This window comes from Rana temporaria, unplaced genomic scaffold (genome assembly GCF_905171775.1).
Source record: "Rana temporaria unplaced genomic scaffold, aRanTem1.1, whole genome shotgun sequence".
NCBI classification, from domain to species: domain Eukaryota; kingdom Metazoa; phylum Chordata; class Amphibia; order Anura; family Ranidae; genus Rana; species Rana temporaria.
The window spans coordinates 64191-91350 of NW_024404540.1; the positions used below are offsets into that span (position 1 = coordinate 64191).

Genomic DNA, 27160 nt, shown 5'->3' on the forward strand with positions numbered 1-27160 from the left:
CATTCCAGACCCTTCAGGTCTGGTGTGGATTTTAAGGGGAACTCCATTCCAAATAAAAAAAAATGGCGTGGAGTTCCCCAGAAATCCACACCAGACCCCTTATCCGAGCACGTTAACCTGGCTGGCCGCAGAAAAGAGGGGGGTGCACCCCCCCTCCTGAACCGTACCAGGCCACATGCCCTCAACATGGACCGGAGAGGAGATCACCCTTCGCTGGATACAGACAAAGTTGGAGCAGGGAGCCGGGACCAAGTGGATTACCATCGCTGGATTTTTTTAATTTTTTTTTATTAATAAAGGACTTTTTTCTACGGTGTGTGTGTGTGTTTTTTACAACTATTTACACTTCCTTTGTGAAATGGTAGGGGTACAATGTACCCCATTACCAATTCACATAGGGGGGGCAGGATCTGGGGGTTCCCTTTGTTAAAGGGGTCTTCCAGATTCTGATAAGCCCCCCGCCTGCAGGCCCCCACAATCACCGGGCAAGGGTTGTGGGGATGAGGCCCTTGTCCCCATCAACATGGGGACATCCTCCCCATGTTGAGGGCATGTGGCCTGGTACGGTTCAGGAGAGGGGGGAGCCGCACTCTGTCCCCCCCTCTTTTCTGCGGCCGGCCAGGTTAACGTGCTCGGATAACGGGTCTGGTGTGGATTTTTGGGGAAACTCCACGCCATTTTTTAAAAAAAATTGGGGTGGAGTTCCCCTTAAAATCCATACCCGAAGGGTCTGGAATGGATATTTGGGGGGAACCCCACGTCATTTTTTTTTTAATTGATGGTGGGGTTCCCCTTAATATCCATACCAGAACTGAAGGGCCTGGTAATTGAATTTGGGGGGACCCCCACGTTTTTTTTTTTTTTAATGAATGAATTCTCTCTGAATTGCCAGGAGCCAACAATTCATTAGAGCCGCAAAGCCGGTTTTAAATGATTTTTTTTCTTTCAGAAATGACACTTTGTGCAGGGACAGTTCTATGTACGGAAACATGCGCTATTTCACATGCTAACTTTTCACCCCCCTAGGTACAAAATTTAAAGTAATATTTCACTTTTATTGTTTCACTTTTAGCATTATTAACCACTTAACGACCGCCGCATGTACATATACGTCCACAGAATGGCACGTACAGGCAGATGGGCGTACATGTACCTCCCTGCCTTTCTGCGGGTCGAGGGTCTGATCGGGACCCCCCAGGTACATGCGGTGGTCGGAAATCATGTGGGAGCGATCCGGGATGAGAGCGCGGCTATTCGTTTCTAGCCGCCCCCTCGCGATCGCTCCCCGGAGCTGAAGAACGGGGAGAGCCGTATGTAAACACGGCTGCATCGAATGTGTCATCTCTTTTATAGGGAGACACAATCGATGACGTCAGACCTACAGCCACATGCCAATACAGTTGTAAACACAAACTAGGTGAAACATAACTCATTAAGAGCCCCCTGTGGTTAACTCCCAAACTGCAACTGTCATTTTCACAATAAACAATGCAATTTAACCACTTGCTTACTGGGCACATAAACCCCCTTCGTTCCCAGGCGAAATTTCAGCTTCTGGCACTGCGTCGCTTTAACTGACATTTGCGTGGTCGCGCGACGTGGCTCCCAAAAAAAATTGACGTCCTTTTTTCCCCACAAATAGAGCTTTATTTTGGTGGTATTTGATCACCTCTGCGGTTTTTATTTTTTGCGCTATAAACAAAAAAAGAGCGACAATTTAAAAAATATATATTTTACTTGTTGCTATAATAAATATCCCAATTTTTTTAAAAAAAAAATATTTTTCTTCTCAGTTAAGGCCGATACGTATTTTTTGACGTATTTTTGTAAAAAAAAATCGCAATAAGCGACTGGTTTGCGCAAAAGTTATTGCGCCTACAAAATAGGGGACAGAATTATGATTTTTTTTTTACTAGTAATGGCGGCGATCTGCGATTTTTATTGGGACTGTGATATTGCGACGGACGTATCGGACACTTTCGACACAAATTTGGGACCATTCACATTTATACAGCGATCAGTGCTATAAAAATGCACTAATTACTGTATAAATGTCACTGGCAGTGAAGGGGTTAACACTAGGGGGTGAGGAAGGGGTTAAATGTATTCCCTGGGTGTGTTCTAACTGTGTGGGGGGAGGGGGGTGACTGGGGGAGGTGACCGATGCTGTGTCTCTATGTACAAGGGACACAGATCGGTCTCCTCTCCTCTGACAGCACGTGGAGCTCTGTGTTTACACACAGAGCTCCACATCCCTGCTGTGTTTCCGACGATCGCGTGTACCTGGCAGACATCGCGGCCGCCAGGTACACACATCGGCTTCCCAGCAATGCGCCGGGACAGTGTTTACCCGCTGCGCGCCCCCCAGAGGCGCGCACGGGTAATGCACTTTAAATGACGTCCAAAGACGTCCAGTTGGCACCTGAGAGCCGCGCTGTTGACGTCTTTTGTCAATAGCGCGGGTCTCAAGTGGTTAAATGCATTTTTTGCTGTGAAAATGATATTGGTCCCAAAAATGTGTCAAATATGTCCGAAGTGTCCGGCATAATGTCGCAGTCACGGAAAAAATCGCTGATTGCCGCCATTAGTAGTAAAAAAAAAATTAATAAAAATGCAATAAAACTATCCCCTATTTTGTAAACGCTATAAATTTTGCGCAAACCAATCGATAAACACTTATTGCGATTTTTTTTACCAAAAATAGGTAGAAGAATACGTATCGGCCTAAACTGAGGGGAAAAAAAATTATATATGTATTTGGGGGATATTTATTATAGCAAAAAGTAAAAAATATTGATTTTTTTTCAAAATTGTCGCTCTATTTTTGTTTATAGCGCCAAAAAATAAAAACCGCAGAGGTGATCAAATACCACCAAAAGAAAGCTCTATTTGTGGGAAAAAAAGGACGTCAATTTTGTTTGGGAGCCACGTCTCACAACCGCGCAATTGTCTGTTAAAGCGACACAATGCCTGAATTTGCAAAACCTGGCCTGGGCCTTTAGCTGCATTTTGGTCCGGGGCTTAAGTGGTTAAATTCACTGCTCCCGAAAAAACAGCCATTTTTAAAACTTTTTTTTTGCATTGATACATGTCCCCTGGGACAGGACCCAGGTCTCCAAACACTTTTTAGGACAATAACTTGCATATTAGCCTTTAAAATTAGCACTTTAGATTTCAAATGTTCGAGTCCCATAGACTTTAACGGGGTTCTAAAGTTCACACGAATATTTGGTCTGTTCGCAGGTTCTGGTGCGAACCGATCGGCTCATCCCTAGTCCCAAGCATAAATGCTGCTTTAAAAATCCAAAGAGAAAATCAACCGCATTTGACCACATTTTAGGAGTCACTCGTACAGAAATCCAGGTAGCTCCATGTTTTTTGTTTTCACAGTAACTGCAAATTTCTGATTGGGGGAATTACTACTCTGAACTGTTTTTTTTTGTTTTGTTTACAGCCTAATGAATTCAGAAGGTCTGAGTAGAATCTGGCCATAGATAATACTGGTAGTCATTCCATTCCAAAGTCTTTCATCTTCTGCTTCAGCGGACCGTTTCCGCGGATAAATCCTCTCGAGGATTTCCGCGGATTTCCATCCGATGGAGTGTACTCACCATCGAATCGAAATCCGCGCCGAAATCCTCTGGCGATGACGTGTCGCGCCGTCGCCGCGATGATGACGCGGCGACGTGCGCGACGCAGTCATATAAGGAATTCCACGCATGCGTCGAATAATTACGACGCATGCGGGGGATCCCTTCGGACGGATTGATCCGGTGAGTCTGTACAGACCAGCGGATCAATCCTTTGGGATGGATTCCAGCGGATAGATTTGAAGACATGTCTTCAAATATTTATCCGCTGGAAATCCATCCCAGGGGATAAAAATCAGCGGAAAAAGATCCGCTGGATTGTACACACCAGGGAATCTATCCGCTGGAGCCGGTCCGCGGATCAAATCCAGCGGATAGATCCTCTCGTGTGTACGGGGCCTATGTCCCGGTCTGTGTGATGAGGAGGGGGGGAGGTAATAGTAGTCAGTCACATTCAGCTGGACTTGTTCTGTAATGTAGAAGATGTTTTGTAGTTCATCCACTTCTTCAGGTATAATGAGTGATGGGAACATATCCCGGCATTTATATCCACACATCTAGACCTGACACCTTCATCTAATCACCATGGAATGAGTCAGGGAAGATGTTGGTGTTCTATGAACAGGATGGGGGGAGGGGTTAGGTTTTGTATGGAGATGGGTTTAGGGACAAAACTAGAATGTTTCTTGTATAAGTTCTGGATCAGCTTTCCCAGTGTAACTCACCTTGTCTCCTTTCCATGATATTCGCTCTGGATCTAGTGTAAGTTGCTGACCCTCTGAAAGGGACCCATCAAAGTGACCCACAATCATCCATTCAGTGCGATTTGTATCTTTAATACTTGTAATCCAATTTGCAATTAACATTGGACTGGGTAGTTCTCCTTTATCATTAAAAATCATGACCTCGCCATTCGGATCCTTGTACTGGACTTCTTTTACATAGCGGGACAGCTTAAATAATGACAGACATTATTGTAGGTAACAAGTACCGTATTTATCGGCGTATAACGCGCGCCGGCATATAACGCGCGCCCCAATTTTAAGAGGGAATTTTCTGGAAAAACTATTTTTTTTAAGATAAGCAGCAATGTACAGTAAAAACAGTAAATTATGTGAAATATATGCAATATTAAATAGGATGCATACCAAATAATTCATGCAATAGTGTGCACCAAGTGAATATATGACAAGTGCTCCTCCACAACAATGAATAAAATAAAATAGGTCCAATCACATTCACAAATGAATAAAATGGACAGTACCTGAGGGCTTCTAAGCAGGCTTCAGCAGTCTGTGCTATATTCCTTTTTTTTCTGGAAGTAGGTGCTGCATCTATTGGTGGGTGCAATCTGTTCCAAGCTCATAACAAGGTTTACAATCCATGTATTGAGTTGTTTTAAAGGATAAGTGTGTGACTAGCCGTAAAAAAATAAATATGTTCCCTCTTGGCATTTTCTAATCTTTATTGAGTAAAAAATACTTGCCTCGCCTGGTGCAGAAGCCCGACAAGTTAATGATGGGGTACTCCTCTGGAGAGAAACTACCTATGGCATACCTCAGAGAGGAAGGAGGAGGACGAGCGCCCTCCAGAAATCACCGCCGGAAATCACAGAGCCATCATCTCCCCTCGGCTCTCACTCGGCTGTCACGTCACACACGCACAGTCCCGCCTCCACCATCCGCATTGGACCATCTCCTGTGACAGAGAGGACACTGGTCCAATGCTGGTGGCGAAGGCGGGACTGTGTGACGTGACAGCCGAGTGAGAGCCGAGAGAAGATGACGGCTCGGTGATTTCCGGCAGGCGCTCGTCCCCCTCCTTCCCCTCCGAGGTATGCTATCGGCGTATAGCGCTCACCCATGATTTCCCCCTATTTTCAGGGGAAAAAAGTGAGCGTTATACGCCGATAAATACGGTATATAGAAGGTTTAGTAATTTTGTTGAGTATAGATTGTTTATCTAGTTATATCTCAATCAGAGAATGTCATCGGGATCAGATAACCTGTTTGCTGATCTTTTATAATCAGATACATTGTAATGGGACTATTTATAAATATTTTGCTCTGTGAATGTGAACGCTCCAGAGATAAATCAATAATTCTTCCCCATTACAATACACTGGCTCAGCCTCATCTTGGATATACAGTTGAGTTTTGGTCACCAATCCTCAGGAAAGATGTCGATGAATTAGAAAGAGTTCAGTAAAGGGCAACACAATGAACAAGGAGGACAGAGGACCTCAGCTATGAGGACTGATAGATTACAGGTATTCACTCTGGAGAAGAGCCACTTAACCCTTTTGCCGCCGGGTGCATATGTCGTACGGACCTGATGGCGGGGGTATTGCACACAATCCAGTGATTGCAGCCACTGGGATTGTATGTGAAACTGACAGGCAGTGAGATCAATAATTTTTATTCAAGACCTCCTCCTTAATGCTAACCTGATACCTATAGGAGGCTTCTGAAGTGTCACCTATATAAAATATAGGGTACTGAGAGTTAACGCCATTTCATGGGTGCACAAAAATGTAAGGTTTGGCATGTTGGGTATCAATTTACTCGGTGCAACCTCATCTTTTATATTTATTGCATTTGTTTGGCCTAAAGTTCACATTAGTGCGATTTTTACTGAAATGTTGCATTTACTTAACCACTAGTCAACCGCACGCCGTAAAATGACGGCGGGCGAAAGACTCCAGTGTTCTGACAGGACGTCATATGACATCCTGTTATTTAAAGCCGCTAGGGGGCGCACGCACCCATTGCGTTACTGGGCATGCTCCGTTTCGCAATTCCCATTGTGCTTTGTGCGAAGTGACGTCATTTTTTCGAACGGCGACGACGTGCGACGTGCGTAGCGTACTTTCGTATTCCCGGACGTTTTACGCAAGAAGAAAAAAAAATTCAATTTCGACGCGGGAACGACGGCCATACTTTAAAGAGCACATACGTGTGCTCTCTAAAGTTAGGGCAGGTCAAACGATGCCTAAAATTGCGACGGGAAACTATACTACCGATGACGTAGCGAACGCGAAAATCCGTGGATCGCTGTAACTGCTAATTTGCATACCCGACGCTGGTATACGACGCAAACTCCACCAGGCGGCGGCCGCGGTATTGCATCCTAAGATCCGACAGTGTAAAAAAATTACACCTGTCGGATCTTCTGGCTATCTATGCGTAACTGATTCTATGAATCAGTCGCATAGATACTCTGAGAGATACTCCGTCGTATCTCCGCTGTGAATCTGGCCCATAGTGTACACAATAGCTCAAGTCATATTGTAATTGAATGTTATTAAACATTGAGCATGCCTTCTTGTATGTCGCAAAGAAGGAGGGTGGCAGGCTAATCGGAATGCATTGTATAAGGAACAAAAGGTGTGGCAAAACTATCATTTTCAGGAGGGCTGAGTGGCCAAACCACGAGACATTAAGGTGCCCCAATCTTTTAAATCCTGTTGGGCTTTTTTTCAAGGCAATTAGGAAATTCTCATTGTATAGATGAGCTAACTCTGCCGTAATTTGAATACCAAGATATGTAATGGCTTTCTTGTTCCAACGGAATGGAAAGGAGTTCTGGCGGCAATCTACATCATTCATTGTGAGTGACACATTTAGGGCATGAGATTTCGAATAATTGATCTACCCACTGGTATGGGGGGGTTTGGGGGTGAGGGAACATGTGCTGGAACATTTTACACCATAAATACTGATGTGCCATGTAACATGTTCCAAAAGCATTACCTATGGAAAAGTGAAGGTACTAAAGTTTGTCACCATGTCAGAGGCGCCGGTCATTGTTTGACTTGACATACTGGCTATCTATTTATTCAGTGCAACCTCATCTTTTATATTTTACCAAATAAGTGGGTAATATATTACATGTTTATGCCCTAAATGTTTGGTAAACCATTGCACTAATATCATGTGACAGAGAAAAATGATACGGCAAACATTGTTTCTCCAGGGTCTCTGCTTTCAGAAAATATACAGGTCGTTCTCAAAAAATTAGCATATTGTGATAAAGTTCATTATTTTCTGTAATGTACTGATAAACATTAGACTTTCATATATTTTAGATTCATTACACACAACTGAAGTAGTTCAAGCCTTTTATTGTTTTAATATTGATGATTTAGGCATACAGCTCATGAAAACCCAAAATTCCTATCTCAAAAAATTAGCATATCATGAAAAGGTTCTCTAAACGAGCTCTTAACCTAATCATCTGAATCAACTAATTAACTCTAAAAGATTCCTGAGGCTTTTAAAAACTCCCAGCCTGGTTCATTACTCCAAACCGCAATCATGGGTAAGACTGCCGACCTGACTGCTGTCCAGAAGGCCATCATTGACACCCTCAAGCAAGAGGGTAAGACACAGAAAGAAATTTCTGAACGAATAGGCTGTTCCCAGAGTGCTGTATCAAGGCACCTCAGTGGGAAGTCTGTGGGAAGGAAAAAGTTTGGGTGTGGCAGAAAAAGCTGCACAACGAGAAGAGGTGACCGGACCCTGAGGAAGATTGTGGAGAAGGACCGATTCCAGACCTTGGGGGACCTGCGGGAGCAGTGGACTGAGTCTGGAGTAGAAACATCCAGAGCCACCGTGTACAGGCGTGTGCAGGAAATGGGCTACAGGTGCCTCATTCCCCAGGTCAAGCCACTTTTGAACCAGAAACAGCGGCAGAAGCGCCTGACCTGGGCTACAGAGAAGCAACACTGGATTGTTGCTCAGTGGTCCAAAGTACTTTTTTCGGATGAAAGCAAATTTTGCATGTCATTCGGTAATCAAGGTGCCAGAGTCTGGAGGAAGACTGGGGAGAGGGAAATGCCAAAATGCCTGAAGTCCAGTGTCAAGTACCCACAGTCAGTGATGGTCTGGGGTGCCATGTCAGCTGCTGGTGTTGGTCCACTGTGTTTTATCAAGGGCAGGGTGAATGTAGCTAGCTATCAGGAGATTTTGGAGCACTTCATGCTTCCATCTGCTGAAAAGCTTTATGGAGATGAAGATTTCATTTTTCAGCACGACCTGGCACCTGCTCACAGTGCCAAAACCACTGGTAAATGGTTTACTGACCATGGTATTACTGTGCTCAATTGGCCTGCCAACTCTTCTGACCTGAACCCCATAGAGAATCTGTGGGATATTGGGAAGAGAAAGTTGAGAGACGCAAGACCCAACACTCTGGATGAGCTTAAGGCCGCTACTGAAGCATCCTGGGCCTCCATAACACCTCAGCAGTGCCACAGGCTGATTGCCTCCATAACACCTCAGTAGTGCCTCCATAACACCTCAGCAGTGCCACAGGCTGATTGCCTCCATGCCACGCCGCATTGAAGCAGTCATTTCTGCAAAAGGATTCCCGACCAAGTATTATATGCATAACTCAACATAATTATTTGAAGGTTGACTTTTTTTTATTAAAAACACTTTTCTTTTATTGGTCGGATGAAATATGCTAATTTTTGGAGATAGGAATTTTGGGTTTTCATGAGCTGTATGCCAAAATCATCAATATTAAAACAATAAAAGGCTTGAACTACTTCAGTTGTGTGTAATGAATCTAAAATATATGTTTATCAGTACATTACAGAAAATAATGAACTTTATCACAATATGCTAATTTTTTGAGAACCACCTGTACTGTATACTGTTTAGGGCAGGTGGCCCTCCAGCTGTTGAAAAACTACAAGTCCCATCATGCCTCTGCGTGTGGGAGTCAGCCTGACAATGCCTCATGGGATTTGTAGTTTTGCAACAGCTGGAGGGCTGTCAGTATGAGATCCCTGGTAAACTTTCATTGGACGCTCTCACCTTATACTTTAGTGTGTGTGGATTTATTTCAGATTTTTTGTTATTTATTTTAAAAGAGAAATCCATGTCATGTAATGCTTGAGCCAAAATGTAGACTGAGATATACACTCTATCGGATGTTTTCTCATCAGGATAATATAAATCAAGTTGAAGTTCCTCCAAACTGCAGTTCCTAAGAGTTATTCTATGTATGCGTGGAATAAGGTAATTTTTTATTTGTTTTTTTGAAAAGCATCCATATTGAGATATGAGAATATCCTCTATCAGGGGGTCATTTGGGCGGTTGGATGGATGAATACTATAAAAATGTTCCAGCAATCCCTTTATGTAGAGATGGGGGAATGAAAACGCCAAGCTGCAGTTACTGAGATCAAAAAACATTTCGCTCATTGACCAAGAATCTGGTATAATAAATGTTTTCTCTGTGTAATAAGGGACATTATGATACAAAACATGGTAATAAGTCATCCTAACGGAGCCACAAATAATAAGAACTTCCGTGGTTGAGCTCCACAGCTCTGGAGGATATTTATCCATTACAGACACCAGAATCTTTAATTCAATACAAATTCCATGATCAGATAAATGTTTGCTGAGATGTCGGAATTCCCTCTCTCCGTATTCATCATCAGATGTAAGGATCCCGACCCAGTTCCACTTCAACCTTTCCAGTAACTTTGCTATGGCCACATATTGCATCTCATCATCCGGAACTGTCCGGAAAAAGTTTGGATACGTTTTTCTATCGCTCAGCAAAGTATCTCTGGCTCCATAACTAATCTAGAAAGAAAGAAAACAGTCTGTATAAATAATGTGGAACTCTTAATATCCAAATAGAAAGAACAAAATCTGAACAGCTTCAACTCTTCTGGGAAGGCTGTCATCAAGATTTAGGAGTGTGTCTATGGGAATGTTTGATAATTCTTCCGGTAGTGCATTTGAGAGGCCTGGCTCAAGTCTCAGCTTTAATTCATTCCAAAGGTGTTCTTTCGGGTTTCGGGTTGGGACTCTGTGCAGGTCAGTCAAGTTCCGCCACCCCAAACACATTCATCCATGTCTTTATGGACCTTGCTTTGTGCACTGGTCCAAATCATTTGGTGGAGGGGGGATTATGGGATGGGGTTGTTTTTCAGGGGTTAGGCTTGGCCCCTTAGTTCCAGTGAAGAGAACTCTTAACCTTCCTGGCGGTGTTCCCGAGACTGACTCGGGGTTAGATTTTCCTGCTACGATCGGTAACCCCGAGTCAGTCTCGGGCTTGCCTCGCTAGATCCACAGGCACTTTTTACTTACCTTGTCCCTGGATCCAGCGATGCCACCGCGCTGTGTGAGCGAGCGGGACCTTGCTCGATTCACATAGTGCCTCCGTGTGACGCCGATCTCCGTTCCCTGAGACGTTACGACGCACGGGGACGGAGAACGGCGCCAAATTCAAAAAAGTAAACAAACACATTACATACAGTATACTGTAATCTTATAGATTACAGTACTGTATGTAAAAAAAAACACACCCCCCCTGTCCCTAGTGGTCTGTCCTGTGTCATGCATGTCATTTTATATAATAAAAACCTTTTTTTCTCCCTGCAAACTGTAGATTGTCCATAGCAACCAAAAGTGTCCCTTTATGTCAAAAATAGTTTTAGATCAGCTAAAAAACAGCGATAATAAATTATAATCACTTGCAGAATTGTGCGATAGCAATTTGTGGGGAAATTCGTCATAAAAAAAAAAAATAATGACAGCGACAATTCTGCAACTGAGCAAATTTCAGTGATTTTAATTTGATTACATTATTGAATAATTTTTATTATAATTATATTATTATTTGTTATAATTATTTATAATTATTTATTATATTATAATTTATAATTTTGTTTTTAAAAAAAATGTCATACCCGGGATGCCTATTAGAATCTTGTTTGGTCAGATTTAAGTGAGTTATTTCTAAAAATTACAGACCTACAATATAAAACGCCAAATTTCCTTGCAAATAATGGTACCGCTTTCAGCATGTTTTTTCGGAAAGAATCATACCGCCAGGGAGGTTAAGATGTCCGCATACCAAGACATTTTGGACAATTTCATGCTCCCAACTTTGTGGGAACAGTTTGGGGACGGCCCCTTCCTCTACCAACATGACTGCACACCAGTGAGCAAAGCAAGGTCCATAAAGACATGGATGAGTGTATTTGGGGTGGAGGGACTTGACTGGCCTACACAGAGTCCTGACCTCAACCCGATAGAAATCCTTTGGAATGAATTAGAGTGCAGACTGTGAGCCAGGCCTCCTCATCCAACATCAGTGCCTGACCTCACAAATGCTCTTCTGGAAGAATGGTCAAACATTCCCATAGACACTCCTAAACCTTGTGGACAGCCTTCCCAGAAGAGTTGAAACTGTTAAATCTGCAAAGGGTGGGCCAACTCAATATTGAACCCTACAGACTAAGACTGGGATGCCATACAATTCATGTGCATGTAACTGCAGGTGTCCCAATACTTTTGGTAATATAGGGTATGATCATCAGGGGACTTAATGGGCAAAAGTTCAGGCAGTTTTCCAAATGTCATAAAAGTCAAAGATTAGACTGAACCATTGGCCCATCCCTACACAGCACTGCCTTCTTTTTTTAGAACAATGTTATATTTTTTGATGCTTTGCCACAAAGGTTATTTGCACCCTTTTGACCCACCTCACCATAAGACGACTCGCTGTCCTGACGTTACATAATATAGGAAATTCTTCTTTTCTTACCTGGGTGTAACCATATAGACTCAGCAGCTGGGCCATTTGGAGAGTGGTGTCAGAATGGAGATCTCCAATGAAACCAGCCAGGGCACCCCGCTCCATACAGGAATAATTTGGAGCTTCCTTTGTATGTCCAGACAATATCTGTAGAACGTCTTTTATAGCTTTATTCGCATGTCCACAAGAATCATACACATGATATCCCAGAGTTATGTTGGGAAGAATATCTGGACTGCGGTTTATCTCATCAATAGCAAATATAAAAGCCAGGAGATGTCTGTATTCTCTCTCATAAACCCTGCAGAAAATGGAGAGTTTTTCATTGGTCTACAGGACAAGGGTTCAAGCCGAATTTCTTTATGGCAAAATGTAGAACACATTTCAACTGAAGATCTATGGTGGGATTGGTGGGCGTGTTTATTGCTCCATAGGACCAGCAATTTGAAAAAATGTAAACATGTTTATTATCATCAGAACATGACATGGCACGTAGCAATTGATACATAACTAGATAGTAAAAAAAAGATATATATATAAATTCAGTCAAGGAAAAAAGACGGGACACGCACTCCGATGCAATCCATTTACTGGTAAATCTGTGAAAAATACAAACATGTAATGCCAGTACACTACTGTACAGTTACGAGCATCACTGCCCTTTGTCAGGCTTATCAGGCCGTGTGTAACATTCTGCCACAAAACATCATACCGTTATCCCACCCCAGGGTGTAACCCCACGGGTGTATATCCCAATTCCCTGATCACCTCAACCTTGCATGCATTAACCCCATATAGACAAATCGGCTACATGGCTAACAACCAATATCTAAAGTCCTTTACACACAATCGGAATTTCCGATGGGATAAAATCCAATGGAATTTTCTGTCGGAATTCCGTTCAGGCTGTCTTGCATACACACTGTCAGACCAAATTCCGACCGTCCAAAATGCGGTGACGTACAACATGTACGACGGCACTATAAAGGGGAAGTTCAAATCAAACGGCGCCACCCTTTGGGCTGCTTTTGCTGATTTTGTGTTACCGCATGTTAGAAAAAGTTTGGTGAGAGACGATTTGCGCTTTTCAGTCTCCGTGCTTTTCAGATCGTTTTCTGGTGTTCAGTTGGTGCTTGTGGGTACGTATCTGTCTTTCAGGGCATGTAGTCAGGTCGTATCTGTTTCCCAGTACACTCTTGTCCACTCGTTTCTGTTTTTAAGGCACTGTCAGCTCCGCACCCATCCGCTGAATCAGTGACCCACTCCCCACCTGACACAGGGTCCTGGTGTCTCCACTCCGACTCCACAACACTGGAAGTGACGCATTGGTGCCGAAAAAGCACTGCCTAGTTGTCCTCCAGGCCCGGCCAATTAAAATAAAGGACACAAGCCAAAGACAAATGAGTGGGGAGTGGGAGTGTTTGCAGGCCCAGAGCTTTAACCCCCCCCCCCCCCGAACATGCCCTAAACATGGGAAAATCAGCTTCTCAGCTTGCAATCAGCTGATTGCAAGCTGGGAAGCTTCCCATAGACCGCTGTGTGTCCGGCGCCTGGTCACTCTAAACCACTTAAGGACCAAGCCTCTGTCTGAGATTTGGTGTTTATAAGTTAAAAACAAGTGACCATTTAAAAAATAAATAATAAAGAACAGTTTGGGGGGCAGTGCCCCTGCACCCGCTTTGGATGGGCCGACACTGCTTCCTGTCCTGCACATAACAGTTTTACAGACAGGAGGAGAGGAAATATATACAATAGGGACATGGACAGAAATACAAGACTGACAGGGATTCCAGACTTCCAGGACTTTAATAAAAAAATAGTTTATTTCTGTGCTGCAATTGAAGACATTCCCTCACTTTCTATGGTAGAATGTTATCTGCAGGACAGGAAGTGAGGGGAAATCTCTCTAATGGAGCCCTGGATAGTGTCTGTCCAAAAGAAAAAAAAAAGTTTTGATTGGATGTGCATTTTAACCACTTCAGCCCCGGACCATATTGCTGGTCAATAGGGATGAGCTTCGAGTTCGAGTCGAACTCATGTTCGAGTCGAACATTGCCTGTTCGCCTGTTCGGCAAACAACAAACAATTTGGGGTGTTTGCGTCAAATTAAATGGTGCAGGGTCACGTGACAGGTGGCCCGCCTTCCCTATATAAGAAATGTCAAAGCTTCACCCGCGTCATTCGCTGGGCTGTGTCCAGCAGTGAGAGGAGGTCGGCGATGCTTCGCTCTGGATGGATGGATCTTCTCATCGCTGGACCGGAGATCACCCGCATCCATCGCTGGATACAGACAACATTGGAGCAGGAAGCCGGGAACAAGTGGATTATCACCGCTGGATTTTTTTTATTTATTTTTTATTAATAAAGGACTTTTTTCTACGGTGTGTGTTTTTCCAACTATTTACACTCCCTTTGTAAAATGGTACCCCATTATCAATTCACATAGGGGGGGGGCAGGATCTGGGGGTCCCCTTTGTTAAAGGGGTCTTCCAGATTCTGATAAGCCCCCCGCCTGCAGACCCCCACAACCACCGGGCAAGGGTTGTGGGGATGAGGACCTTGTCCCCATCAACATGGGGACATCCTCCTCATGTTGAGGGCATGTGGTCTGGTACGGTTCAGGAGAGGGGGGGCCGCACTCTGTCCCCCCTGTTTTCTGCGGCCGGCCAGGTTAACGTGCTCGGATAAGGGGTCTGGTGTGGATTTTTGGGGGAACTCCACGCCAGTTTTTTTTTTAAATTTGGGGTGGAGTTCCCCTTAAAATCCACACCAGACTTGAAGGGTCTGGAGTGGATATTTGGGGGGAACCCCACGTAATTTTTTTTAAAATTGATGGCGGGGTTCCCCTTAATATCCATTCCAGACCTGAAGGGCCTGGTAATTGAATTTGGGGGAACTCCCACGCTATTTTTTAAAAAATTTTATGAATGAATTTGCTCTGAATTGCCGAAGCCGACAATTCATTATAGCCGCAAAGCCGGTTTTAAATGTCTTTTTTTCTTTCAGAAATGACACTTTGTGCAGGGACAGTTCTATGTACGGGAAACATGCAATATTTCACATGCTAACTTTACACCCCCCCTAGGTACGAAATTTAAAGGAATATTTCACTTTTATTGTTTCACTTTTAGCATTATTAAATTCACTGCTCCCGAAAAAACAGCCATTTTTAAAACTTTTTTTTGCATTGATACATGTCCCCTGGGGCAGGACCCGGGTCCCCAAACACTTTTTAGGACAATAACTTGCATATTAGCGTTTAAAAATAGCACTTTAGATTTCAAATGTTCGAGTCCCATAGACTTTAATAGGGTTCTAAAGTTCACACGAACCTTTGGTGTGTTCTGGTGCGAACTGAACAGGGGGGTGTTTCGGCTCATCCCTACTGGTCAAAGACCAGGCCACTTTTTGCGATTCAGCACTGCATCGCTTTAACTAACAATTGCGTGGTCGTGCGACTTGGTTCCCATACAAAATTGGCGTCCTTTTTTTCCCACAAATAGAGCTTTCTTTTGATGGTATTTGATCACCTCTGCAGTTTTTAGTTTTTGCGCTATAAGCAATAACAGAGCGACAATTTTGAAAAACATGCAATATATTTTACTTTTTGCTGTAATAAATATCCCCCAAAAATATCTTAAAAAATATTTTTTTCCTCAGTTTAGGGTGATACGTATTCTTCTACATATTTTTAGTTAAAAAAATCGTAATAAGCATTTGTTAAATTTTTTGCACAAAAGTTATAGCGTTTACAAAATAGGGGATAGTTTTATGGCATTTTTATTAATATTTTTTTTTACTAGTAATGGCGGCGATCAGCGATTTTTATCGGTACTGCAACATTATGGTGGACAGGGGGCAGGGGAGAGGTTAACACTAGGGGGCAAGGAAGGGGTTAAGTATGGTCCCTGGGTGTGTTCTAACTGAAGGGGGGTGGGACTGACATGGGGAAATGACTGATTGCTGTTCATACATTGTATGAACATACAATCAGGCATTTCTCCCCCTGACAGGACCGGGAGCTGTGTGTTTACACACACAGCTCCCGGTTATCGCTCTGTAACGAGCGATCGCTGGTGCCCAGCGGTGATCACGCCCACCGGGCACGCATGTCGGCGTCAGGGGCGAGCACGCTTCCGGCAGCGCACGCGCCCCTATTGGCTGCTCGGCGAGATGACGTAGATCTACGTGATATCGCGGTGGCTGGTTGGCAAGCGGTTAAGGCACCACATATATTATATAGTATTTCTGTGAGGGAAATCTCTTTTATGGAGCCCCAGAGAGCAGTACAAAACCTGACAAAGATTCTTTATCCTTCCCAACTCTATTCAAAAGTAAAAAAAAAGATATGGAGTCATTAAGGGCCAAACTCATTTAAGGTCCCATTCACACTTGTGTATTGTGGTAAAAATTGACACCTTAACACATAACAATGTATGGCAAAGCCCCTTCTCTATGGGCAGTGCAATGCGATGTCATTCATTGTGAATTGCACCCCAATGCATTGTACAGTAGATCCCAACACACAACACACCTCTTGGCTCCATAATACACATACCATGCTCTGTGGTGTGCTGCCTTATTAACAAACAGGTATTGTGTGTTTTTTCATCCATTGTGGTACATTGGCAGCTATTCATAATGAATGAATGTGACTATTAACACCCGGCAATGGAACACCTAAATGTGAAGCTAACACATTGAAGGATATACATTGATTTTATATAAATGCCGTGTAACAGACTGAACGAGTCCTGCACATTATCACACATCTCTCCTAAAGACACAGCTCTGTAGATCAGATTGGAAGATTTACACTTCATATTTCACTTACCCTGAACACATGAGATTATAACTAAGACTTTCTTTCTGCTTCCACTCTGTCACTACAGAATGTACAGCGAATATCCCTCCTATAATGATGTCTCCATCCTGAGAATACTTGTACTCAAATGTATAATTCCTCATAGTCATATCACATCGGTGAGCAGAGTTCTGGGTGTCAGATATGCAGGGGGTCACACACAAAGACAACAAGCACAATATTCTAAGTGGATATCTGAAGACAACATGGCCGAGTCTCTGATAGACTCCAATGAGTTCTTCCTCTTCTCCCGACCTCATCATCACTGACAGCAGCCCAGGATCCTGACACTGACTTCATGGATGAGCTGAAGGCTGTGAGAGTGTCAGGTTTATAAAGAATAATTCTGTTATTTATTACTGATAGACTGGAATATGAATCTGCTTATAGAGTAAGAAAAAAAAGGCCAAACCTAAAATACACAGAATCCATCTTTGTCAGCACCGTAGAAAGTGAAGGTTATAAAATTACCATTATGATATATTGTACATGAAACAGTAAAAAATAGTTGTATGGCCAATAATTCTGTGCTTATTATTATTATTATTATTATTATTATTATTATTATTATTCATAATATTATTATTGTTATATAAATACAGGTGTAGGTATAAGGTTTGGCAGCTACCATAGATTTGTGGTGAATTTCTGGGATTTCGTAAGGTTTGTGAATCACAGGCGTTTGGCTGAAATTTTTGTGGGGCGCTAAAGACCTAATTAATAAAAATTACTAATATACATTTAGTAGGTGATATAACAAAAACTAATTATATTAATTACCAAAAATAAAACACACCAGCTGCCCATTCAATATGATGTGAAGCAAAAAAAAAACTATCCCTATAACGGGTATTAATGTGATGTGGAATGGTACTACCCAACTAAACAAACAATATACTGGATAATAATGCAACATATACTCATTAACCAATAGTGAGAATACCAATGCAAAAAAAACTTGAATACAGTTGACTGCTGTACAAGGAAATTCCTATGAATACAGTGCTTCATAAAAAATAAAGTCCATCAAAATTCAAACTGTTCTTCCTATAAGTACAAATAAAAAGTGCAGAGATCCACCGTCACCGTCCGTGATGTGACACCCAATGTGGTCAAAATATGGATGGCAGCTTTCCAGATGATGTTGACCCTTTTTAATCAAAAAAGAGGTCAAATGCGCTTAATGCAGGATGTGCCTGCTAGATGGATCAATCAGTACACCTTACAGATCTCCAAACCCAATATGTAAAAACGAAAGGATATACCGCAATAGTGTAATCTCGTTTTATTAAAAACGTGTATACATAAAAACAGCCAAATGGCTCCTTACTTGAAAGAGTCCCCTGATCCCGGCAGTGAGGCTGTATGGCATGTCATGGGTGGATGAGCGTCCCGATGCTGTGTAAGCTGGCGTGCGTTCCACCTCTCTCACACTGCGATCCAGCGGGACCGCAAGTTACGCTGGTGCGTGCGTGACCGAGTACCGTCTCGACGTATGTTTCGTTGCCACGTCTTCAGGAAGCGTACTTGGTCACGCACTGAATGGGTTTAAATGTGTCAATCAAATTAACTAAGGGGAGGAGATTAGTAACAGCCCATGTCCCGGCTCCAGCGGCTAAACTGCATTGAATACCAGCTTTTTTTGACAGTAAAAAGTTTTCTCTTTATTGAAAAATTAACAAGTGACAGGAAGCAATGACAGTTGAAAGCATCATGAACACAGTCAGTCAAGATTGCATTAACAATTCAAGTAGGGGAATCAGAGGCAGATGCAGTAGTAAGGGCCACAGACCAATAGAGAGGTGAGCCGAACCTAAATCAACAAAGCAGTAGGATCAAGCAGGGGGGTTCAAGTCAACAGATCACCCCAGTCGTCGTTTCACGAGCTTATGTACCCCCACCCCCTGGAGGGGGGGCAACCAGGAGGAGAGCCACCCACAAGGAGGGGATAGGACCGGGGAAAAAGGGGGATACACCCACACATATAGGGGGGGGATGGGACACCATCACCATGGGGGGGGAGGAGGAGGGCATCTAGCCAGAGGCATCGACCCAGTTGGACCAGATTTTATCAAACTTTGCTGGGCAGTTTCTGCTTTCATATGTAATCTTGTATAGCGGGAGGACCCGTTCAATCGCTGCCCGCCATGAAGACACTGTGGGGAGCTCCGGGCCTCTCCAACGTTGAAGAATCTCCCTCCTAGCATAAAATAAAGCAAAAGTAATACAAAGCTTGACGTACCTATTGCCCTCAATCTCGCCCAAATAGCTAAGTAGGAATATGCGAGGATCCATAGCCAAGTCCACCCCACAGAGTTCGGACAGAGTGTCAGCCACCTCTCTCCAAAACGTGTGTAGTTTCGGACAGGACCAAACCATATGGAAAAACGTCCCAGTGTCAGTCAGACATCGGGTACAAAGCGGACTCCTAGAGGGAAACATTCCAGCCAACCTCTGCGGTGTGTAGTATGCTCTATGCAAAAATTTCAGCTGGATGAAACGGTCTCTGGAAGCTATCATAGAGGGGATATAAGAGGAGACACAATCCTCCCACACCTCTTCGTCAATATCAGGGATATCCGCACTCCACTTGCCCAAAGCCCCAGCTGTGTCCACATCATGAGCCACCGTGAGTCGGAGGTAAAGGGAGGACAAAGGACTCCCCATCACCCCCGAGATCAAGAGGCGCTCAATTGAATCAGGCTCGAGGGTCACAGGAGCCGTGAAATGTGAGGCGAGGGCATGCCTGAGCTGGCAGTATCTAAATTGGAAGGGTGCCGGAGGGTGAGGATTCCTTTTTTCGCCCACAACGCAGGATCAGGGAGACTGTATAGGTGGGGGAGGAGAGGATTGGCCCATAAGGGAGTGTGGGGAGAGATGGACCCGTGTTTGATGTGCTTGACCCTAGAGGTGCGCCAGACCAGTAGGACAGTCCTCATGGGGCCGGTAACCGACGGATGCGCTTTGGGACCCCTAAATACCAGGTTGGAGAGTGCTGCATATGAACCCAGCACCGCCGCCTCCAACACCACCGCCGGGTTCTGCCTGGGCTGGGAGAACCACCATCGCACCGTGACCAGCACCGCCGCCCAGTAATAAATCAAAAAGTTCGGGAGCACCAGCCCCCCCGCTCGATAACGGGAGATAAAGTGTGCGCCGCGCCACCCGCGGTGGACGCCCAGCCCAGACAAAGGTCGAAACTATACTGTCTAACTGTCGGAAAAATTACCGAGGGATAGGGACCGGGGTCTGCCTGAAAAAGTACAACAATTTGGGTAAATATACCATTTTGATAAGGTTCCCCCGTCCGACTGGGGTCAGGGGAAGGCTCCTCCACGTCGCACACTTCTTAGTAAGTTGTTCCAACACTGGGAGTATGTTCCTAGTAAGGTAGCTACCCGGTTGTGAACCCACCCACACCCCCAGGTAGGTAAATTCCTCAACCCAGCGGAGGGGAGTAAGCGAGTCCGCCCGGGTCACCGACGAATGGAGCGGGAACAGTACCGACTTATCCCAGTTGATTCGAATCCCCGAGAATTGACTAAAGTTATCAAAATGGGCAAGGGCATTACGCAGAGAGGAGGAGGCGTCCGCCAGGTACAGTAAGGCATCATCCGCGTACAGGGACAGCTTTTCCTCCAAGGGTCCCACCCGGATCCCCCTAACCCCCGAGTCCCCCCGCAGATGGGCGGCCAGGGGCTCGAGCGCCAGTGCGAACAACGCCGGGGACAGCGGGCTGCCCTGCCTAGTCCCCCTCCCAAGGGAGAAGGGGTCCGACAGGGCGCCATTAGTGCGGACACGAGCTCTGGGATGCGCATAGAGCAGGCATATCCAGGACAGGAATCGGGGGCCAAGGCCAAAGCGGGAGAGGACCGTCCAGAGGTAGCCCCACTCGACTGAGTCAAAGGCCTTCTCAGCGTCGAGTGAGGCCACCACACCCGGAGCATCCGGTCCCGCAATCGCCAGATGTGTGTGCAGTCGACGCAGATTGATATCCGTGCCTCTACCAGGCATAAAGCCCGTCTGGTCCGGGTGGACCAGGGCCGTAATGACAGTATTCAGGCGGTTGGCCAGTACCTTCGCGAAGATCTTAGCGTCGACGTTAAGAAGCGAGATAGGTCGATACGAGGAACAAAGGACAGGATCCTTACCAGCCTTGGAGATGACCACTATCACCGCCTCATTCATCGAGTCCGGGAGAGCCCCGGACTCCGACACCCGGGACAGGAGGGACAACAATCGGGGGGCAAGGTCTTCGGCATAGGTCTTATAAAATTCCACCGGGAGCCCATCCGGGCCCGGCGTCTTCCCCCCTGCATCATTTTTAGTGCCCGCTGGATCTCCTCTAATTTGATTGGGGTGTCCAACCTCTTCGCCACCGAGGGGGTGAGGACAGGGACGTCCACCGCCTCCAGGTAATCAACCAAGGCAGATTGTTCGTAATCCACTCTAGAGCTGTAAAGTACCTGATAATAGGTGGCGAAACATCGGTTGATTTCCCCCGGGGTATAGTGGGAAGTCCCCGCACAGTCCAGAATTTGAGCAATAGCGGTGACCCCGGACTGTTCCTTGGACAGCCAGGCCAGGAGTCTACCCGTCCTCTCCCCCTGCTCGAAGATACGCTGCGACTGGTGTAGTAGTCTTTTTTCCGTCAGGGATGTCCGCAGTAGGAGAGTCTGTCTCGTCAATAGCTGCAACCGGTCATAGTGGCGATGGTCCCGAGTCCGAATATAGAGGGCCTCCTGTCTGCTCGCGTCCCCCTCGGCTCTAACAAGTTCCGCCCTGCGCTCCCGTCGCACTGCAGCTATGATCAACTGATACTGTCCCCTGGAGGAGGCCTTAAAGGCGTCCCATACAGAGGTCTCTGCCGCCGTGCCCGGGTTGTCAGACCAGTATTGCCTGAGAGAGTCATGGAACCGAGGCTCCACCTCCGCATCCGTGATCCAGAATCTGGAAAGTCTCCAGAGTCTATCAGTCGGGTCAGTCGATATTGTCAGTGATAGGAGCAGCGGCGCGTGGTCGGATATACCCCTAGGTAGGATAAGAACATCCCGGACCCTGGGCAGGACCGGAGCCCCCACATAGGCCAGGTCTATACGAGAGAAGGATTTGTGAGTAGCCGAATGGCAAGTGAAGGCCTTGACACCCGGATACCTCCACCTCCACACATCCGTAAGGCCATACGTGTCCGCCCAGGCCGCCAGTCCCTGTCGGGTCGCACCCGGTCCGGCGCACCGGTCCATAGCAGAGTCCGGAACAAGGTTAAAGTCACCCAGCAATGCGACGTTGTCAGTCTGGAATTGTGCCATTTTAGATGCAAGGAGGTTCAAAACTCCAAGGGAGACAGGCGGTGGTAGGTAGAGGCCCACCAACACCCACGGTAAGCTATGGATCAACGCATACACTATTACATACCTGCCATCCGGGTCAAGAACTAGGTCACGGAGCTTAAAGGGGAGCGACTTGAGGACAAGGATGCTCACGCCCCTGGCGTAACTGGAATAGGTGGAATGGTAATGGTGTCCCACCCACGGCTTCTTAAGACTGAGGGTCCTACTCCCTATCAAATGCAACACACACACATGCGGATGATATTTTTTAATAAATTGAAACACTAAGGAGCGTTTAATCGGGGCGTTCAGCCCCCGTGTGTTCCAGGAGAGGATATCAAGAGTAGCCATACATACTGATAAAATAAATAATGAGAGGATCAACACCGGATAGGAGACGCCGGGAAACCCCAGCAGCCATCGCAGGGCTGAGAGGAGGACCCCGCCTCCCTGCCAGTGCAGCAATACATGAGGAGAAAATTACTGTCATGCAACATAGAACAGAAACAAAAACAAGAACATGGGAGCCAGCAGAGCGGCTCCACGTAACCAACCCCCCCCCCCCCCCCCCCCCCCCCCAAAACATAGAGGAGAGTTTTCATCCCAAAAACAACCAGCCTTCAGGCCAGACCTGAGGGCAGTGAACAGAAGGCAGTCCGCTCCCTTGGACCAAGAGCGTCACAAGAGAGAAAAATAAAGAATCAAACAAAACAAAGGACAAACAACAGAAAGTCCTTTAAGGCATCTGGTAAAATAGGAATGAGCGAATCACCCGGAGCCCCGGGGGTACAAACTTGAAGGGACACACTCCGAGCATCCCAGTGGTCTGCATAGTCCAGCAGCAGGGTGGGGAAACAGGAACAGTCAGCCTGAGGGAACCCCATGCCTAAACAGACGGGGGAGGGTAGCAGTGAGGGGTCAGCACAGAGGGCCACAGAGAGAGAGCGTCCGTCCCAGGTACACGCAGGGAAAAAAGGGGGGGCAAGGTCCGGAAGGGGGGCAGCATCGTGTCCTCCGACATCTCATTGGTGACCATTATAACCCCCAAGGACAGGAGAAGGAGGCTAGGAGCACAGCACCTCGAGAGGGGAATAGCATCAAGGTCAGAGAGTTCGGTACCGCCACCTCCGTCCCGCCAAGTCTCAAAACGTGTCCCCAGGCCGCCCACCCCACACCCAGGACCCCCTCAAAGGAACTGTAGGGGCCCCCCACAGCATACTCACAAGTTGGAGCACAGGCAGCAATTGCAGTCCACCTTCAGTGCGGCAGTGTCTCTACCCAGGCCACTACATCACGGGGGGAAGTAAAGAACTGTACGCGCTCGCCATCTTGCACCCTCAGTTTAGCAGGGAACAGCATGCTATAGTGGATTCCACGCTCCCGGAGCAGGGCGCGGGCGTGATCAAAGGATTTACGCTGCGCTGGGTCTCCACGGAGTAGTCTGGAAATATGAGGAGTCTGGTGTTCTCAAACTTCAGCTCCCCCTGGAGCCGGGCTGCGCGGAGGACTGTGTCTCTGTCTCTGTAGTGAAGCAGTTTGAAGATGAAGGTGCGCGGGGGGGCCCCCTGCGGGCCCCTGCCCGCCGGCATGCAATGGGCCCGTTCGATGGAGAAATGCGGGGAGAAGCGTGCAGCAGGTAGTAGAGAGGGGAGCAGCCGCTCCATGAAGGCGACGGGATTCGGTCCCTCCGCTCCCTCCGGCAGGCCCAGGACCCGCAAATTATTGCGGCGGTTCCGATTTTCGGCATCCTCCGCCCTGGTCTCCAGCACCTTCACCCTGGATTTCAGGGAGACCAGATCCGCTCGTTGATCCCACTGCACGTCCTCCACGTCGGAGACCCTGCGCTCCACCTCCGTCACCCGCTCACGGAACACGTCCATGTCCCGACGGATGAGGGCCGTCTCTATCTGGACATGGTCTATCTTGGTGGTAAGTGCGGTTTGGCAGTTCGAGATCGCCAGCATTAGTGCATGAAAAGCCGGGGAGCCAGCGAGGATCGCGACGTCCGGCGGGGCCTCCTTCTGTGCCTCCATGCTTCCGGCAAAAGGTGGAGTAGTAGGCCCGAGTTTTGGTGGGTTGTGGGCAGCAGGCTTGTTCCGTCTCCCCCGGCCGCCGGATCTAGTCCCCCGCATGCCCCGGAGACTCCGTCAAGGAAGGGCAGAGGTGTAGGTAGGAGGAATGGGTGATTCTGCACAGGATTAAGGCAGGATGGGATTCCGGACCGGGAGCTCAGCAGTTACACGTCTGCTCCCATCGCCATCTTGGACACGCCCCCCAGTGAATACCAGCTTAGTATGCTTCAGCCTACATGACCCTGGATTGACCCGGATCGTATATATGATTATATATAAAGGATACATGTTAACACTTTATACATAACAATCAATTACTATGTAACGGGAGGGCCCGTGGGACCCAGAAGCTCTTAGAAAGCATGAGCCAGAAAATGATGGACAGTCAGAATATATCTTGGACTACCTGAGATGGGACTATTAAGTAATTGTTATCCACAATATATTCCAGGATATCTGTAAGAACTATTTACAGGTTGTTGATTCTGAACTCAACGGGTTAATTGTAAGAGTGTTTCATTCATCATGTTGGGACACATACTGTTAGATGCTAATTGACCCGGCTATTGTGGAGGTGTCACTTATGGTAATGTGTATTGTATAGAAACTGAGAGGAGCCGGGATGTCTACCTTGTAAGGTAATATCTCGGAGTCACCTAGTCTGGGTAAATGATTAGTTAATTAGCTCATGTTAATTTATGTTATGGTTACCTCCTCTAACTGTATATAAGAGCCTAATTTTCTCAATAAAGGGTCTATTCATGTGGAACCTCAAACAGAGCTGTGTGTCTCGTTATTGGGGTTCGTTTGCCTGACTGTGGAGTGTCGATAGCTGTCTTGGGTTCGGGAATGGAATATCTTAAACGGCGTTAACCCCTGTCCCATTTGGGGTTCCATTACATACTATAATTAAAAAATATATATAACGAAGTCCATGTCAGCTTACACAGCATTGGGACGCTCATCCACCCATGACATGCCATACAGCCTCAGTGTCGAGTTCGGGGCACTCTTTCAAGTAAGGAGCCATTTGGCTGTTTTTATGTATACACAATTTTAATAAAACAAGATTACACTATTGCGGTATATCCTTTCGTTTTTACATATTCGGTTTGGAGATCTGTAAGGTGTACTGATTGATCCATCTAGCAGGTGCATCCTGCATTAAGCGCATTTGACCTATTTTTTGATTAAAAATGGTCAACATCATCTGGTAATCTGCCATCCATATTTAGTCTATTATTATCTATCTCCTTAGACTAAAGTCCAAAAAACTAAAGATTTCCAGCACACATTTTGAGCCTTTCCTGGATGGGCCTGTCAGGACTATTGGGGTTAAAAATAATTAATCCCTAAGGCCTTTATAACGTATATTTTTCATGTATATATATATATATATATATATATAAGCGATTCAGTTCGCATGTGCCGCGCTATATAAATTTTTCATTCATTCATATATATATATATATATATATATATATATATATATATATATATATATATATATATATATATATATATTGGCTCAAAGGTCCCCGAGCCAAAGAGCCAAATGAGGGGAAATTGGGGCCAAGGTTGGACTATCACAGTACTGATAACATAGGTATAGAGTATGAAAAATAACAGGTAAGTAATAAAAAAAACATATTTTATTGAATACAATATCAATAAGGGTACAGAGTTAAAAAACAAAAAGACCAACATAACACCGGTGTAGTAGTCCCTGGAGGGGGGAGGAACAGTGGGTTGAAAGTCATATCGAGCATCTTTACTAGTTTTGCGGCTTCTGCCGCTTCATCAGAAGAGCATCTACAATTAAAATGACAAAACGTCAAACAATTAAATATTACATAATCATCATAAGATAATAGATAGGGGAACAAAAGGACTTGACTGCTCACCTAAAAAAAAAAACACACAAGAGGCGGGGAGGGTGGCTGCCAACTCATGGGGTACCAGATGGCGACAGGGGGGTACGTGTGTCAATGTGCCCTACGATCGATTCATTATTAGTATCAATCTTCTTAAAAGATTAAATCCCATGTTGTGATTTTGTTAAAAAGGTTTTCTGGTCTCACGTGAAAAGGCCATTAAATATGAACCTTCCCAGTCCCATATTCAATCGGTGCAACTGCCATGTGATGAGGAAAGACTGGATTCTAGTGAGATCCACCTCATGGAATAATTCAATTCTAGGTGGCATCTTTTTACAAGAAACTCCAACTGCCACTACAGATGGTGGACAGGAGGATCATACCATACGTATGTCCCCTGGAAAAGGTTGAGAGGTTTGCTTGGAAGGTGATGTTCTCACTATTCCCCTCCATCCAGTATATACTGACTCTAATGGGTTCAGTCTTTATACTCAACTCTTCCCAGGATTGGAAAGGTGTATGGTAAGGTGTTCTCTTCCCTAAAGGTCAATGACCTGGGAAATATTAAAAAGGTTCAAATAGATTTATGCCGGGAATATAATTACATTAGTAGAAAGTTACTAGAATAGTTGGCCAGTCCTAAAATAAATAGATCTTCAGACCCTCAGGATAATTGGCTCCATGATCTGGATAATGACTCTGATAGTCATAATATATTGATAAATACATATTATCCATTTCTATGGTGGGGAAAACAGCCAATCATATATTCATGGTAATCAATGACTCAAAATGTCACGTTTACATTGGCTACAATATATGACATCACTTTGCTACACACATGGATCCGGTAAATTCCACA

At 45.4% G+C, this 27160-nt stretch overlaps 1 protein-coding gene across 1 annotated transcript in view; it reads right to left on the minus strand.

The window, feature by feature from the left end:
* Positions 1-22328, minus strand: part of LOC120922163 (extracellular calcium-sensing receptor-like) — a 45551-nt gene extending 23223 nt beyond the window's left edge. Inside the window, exons 1-6 of the mRNA XM_040334628.1 lie at positions 21388-22328; positions 19576-19780; positions 16990-17150; positions 12165-12456; positions 9953-10192; positions 4316-4543 (exon numbers count right to left, since the gene is read on the minus strand). Coding sequence (XP_040190562.1) covers positions 4316-4543; positions 9953-10192; positions 12165-12456; positions 16990-17150; positions 19576-19780; positions 21388-22328 — 2067 coding nt within the window. The remainder of the gene's footprint in view (positions 1-4315; positions 4544-9952; positions 10193-12164; positions 12457-16989; positions 17151-19575; positions 19781-21387) is intronic.
* Positions 22329-27160: the final 4832 nt, after the last annotated feature.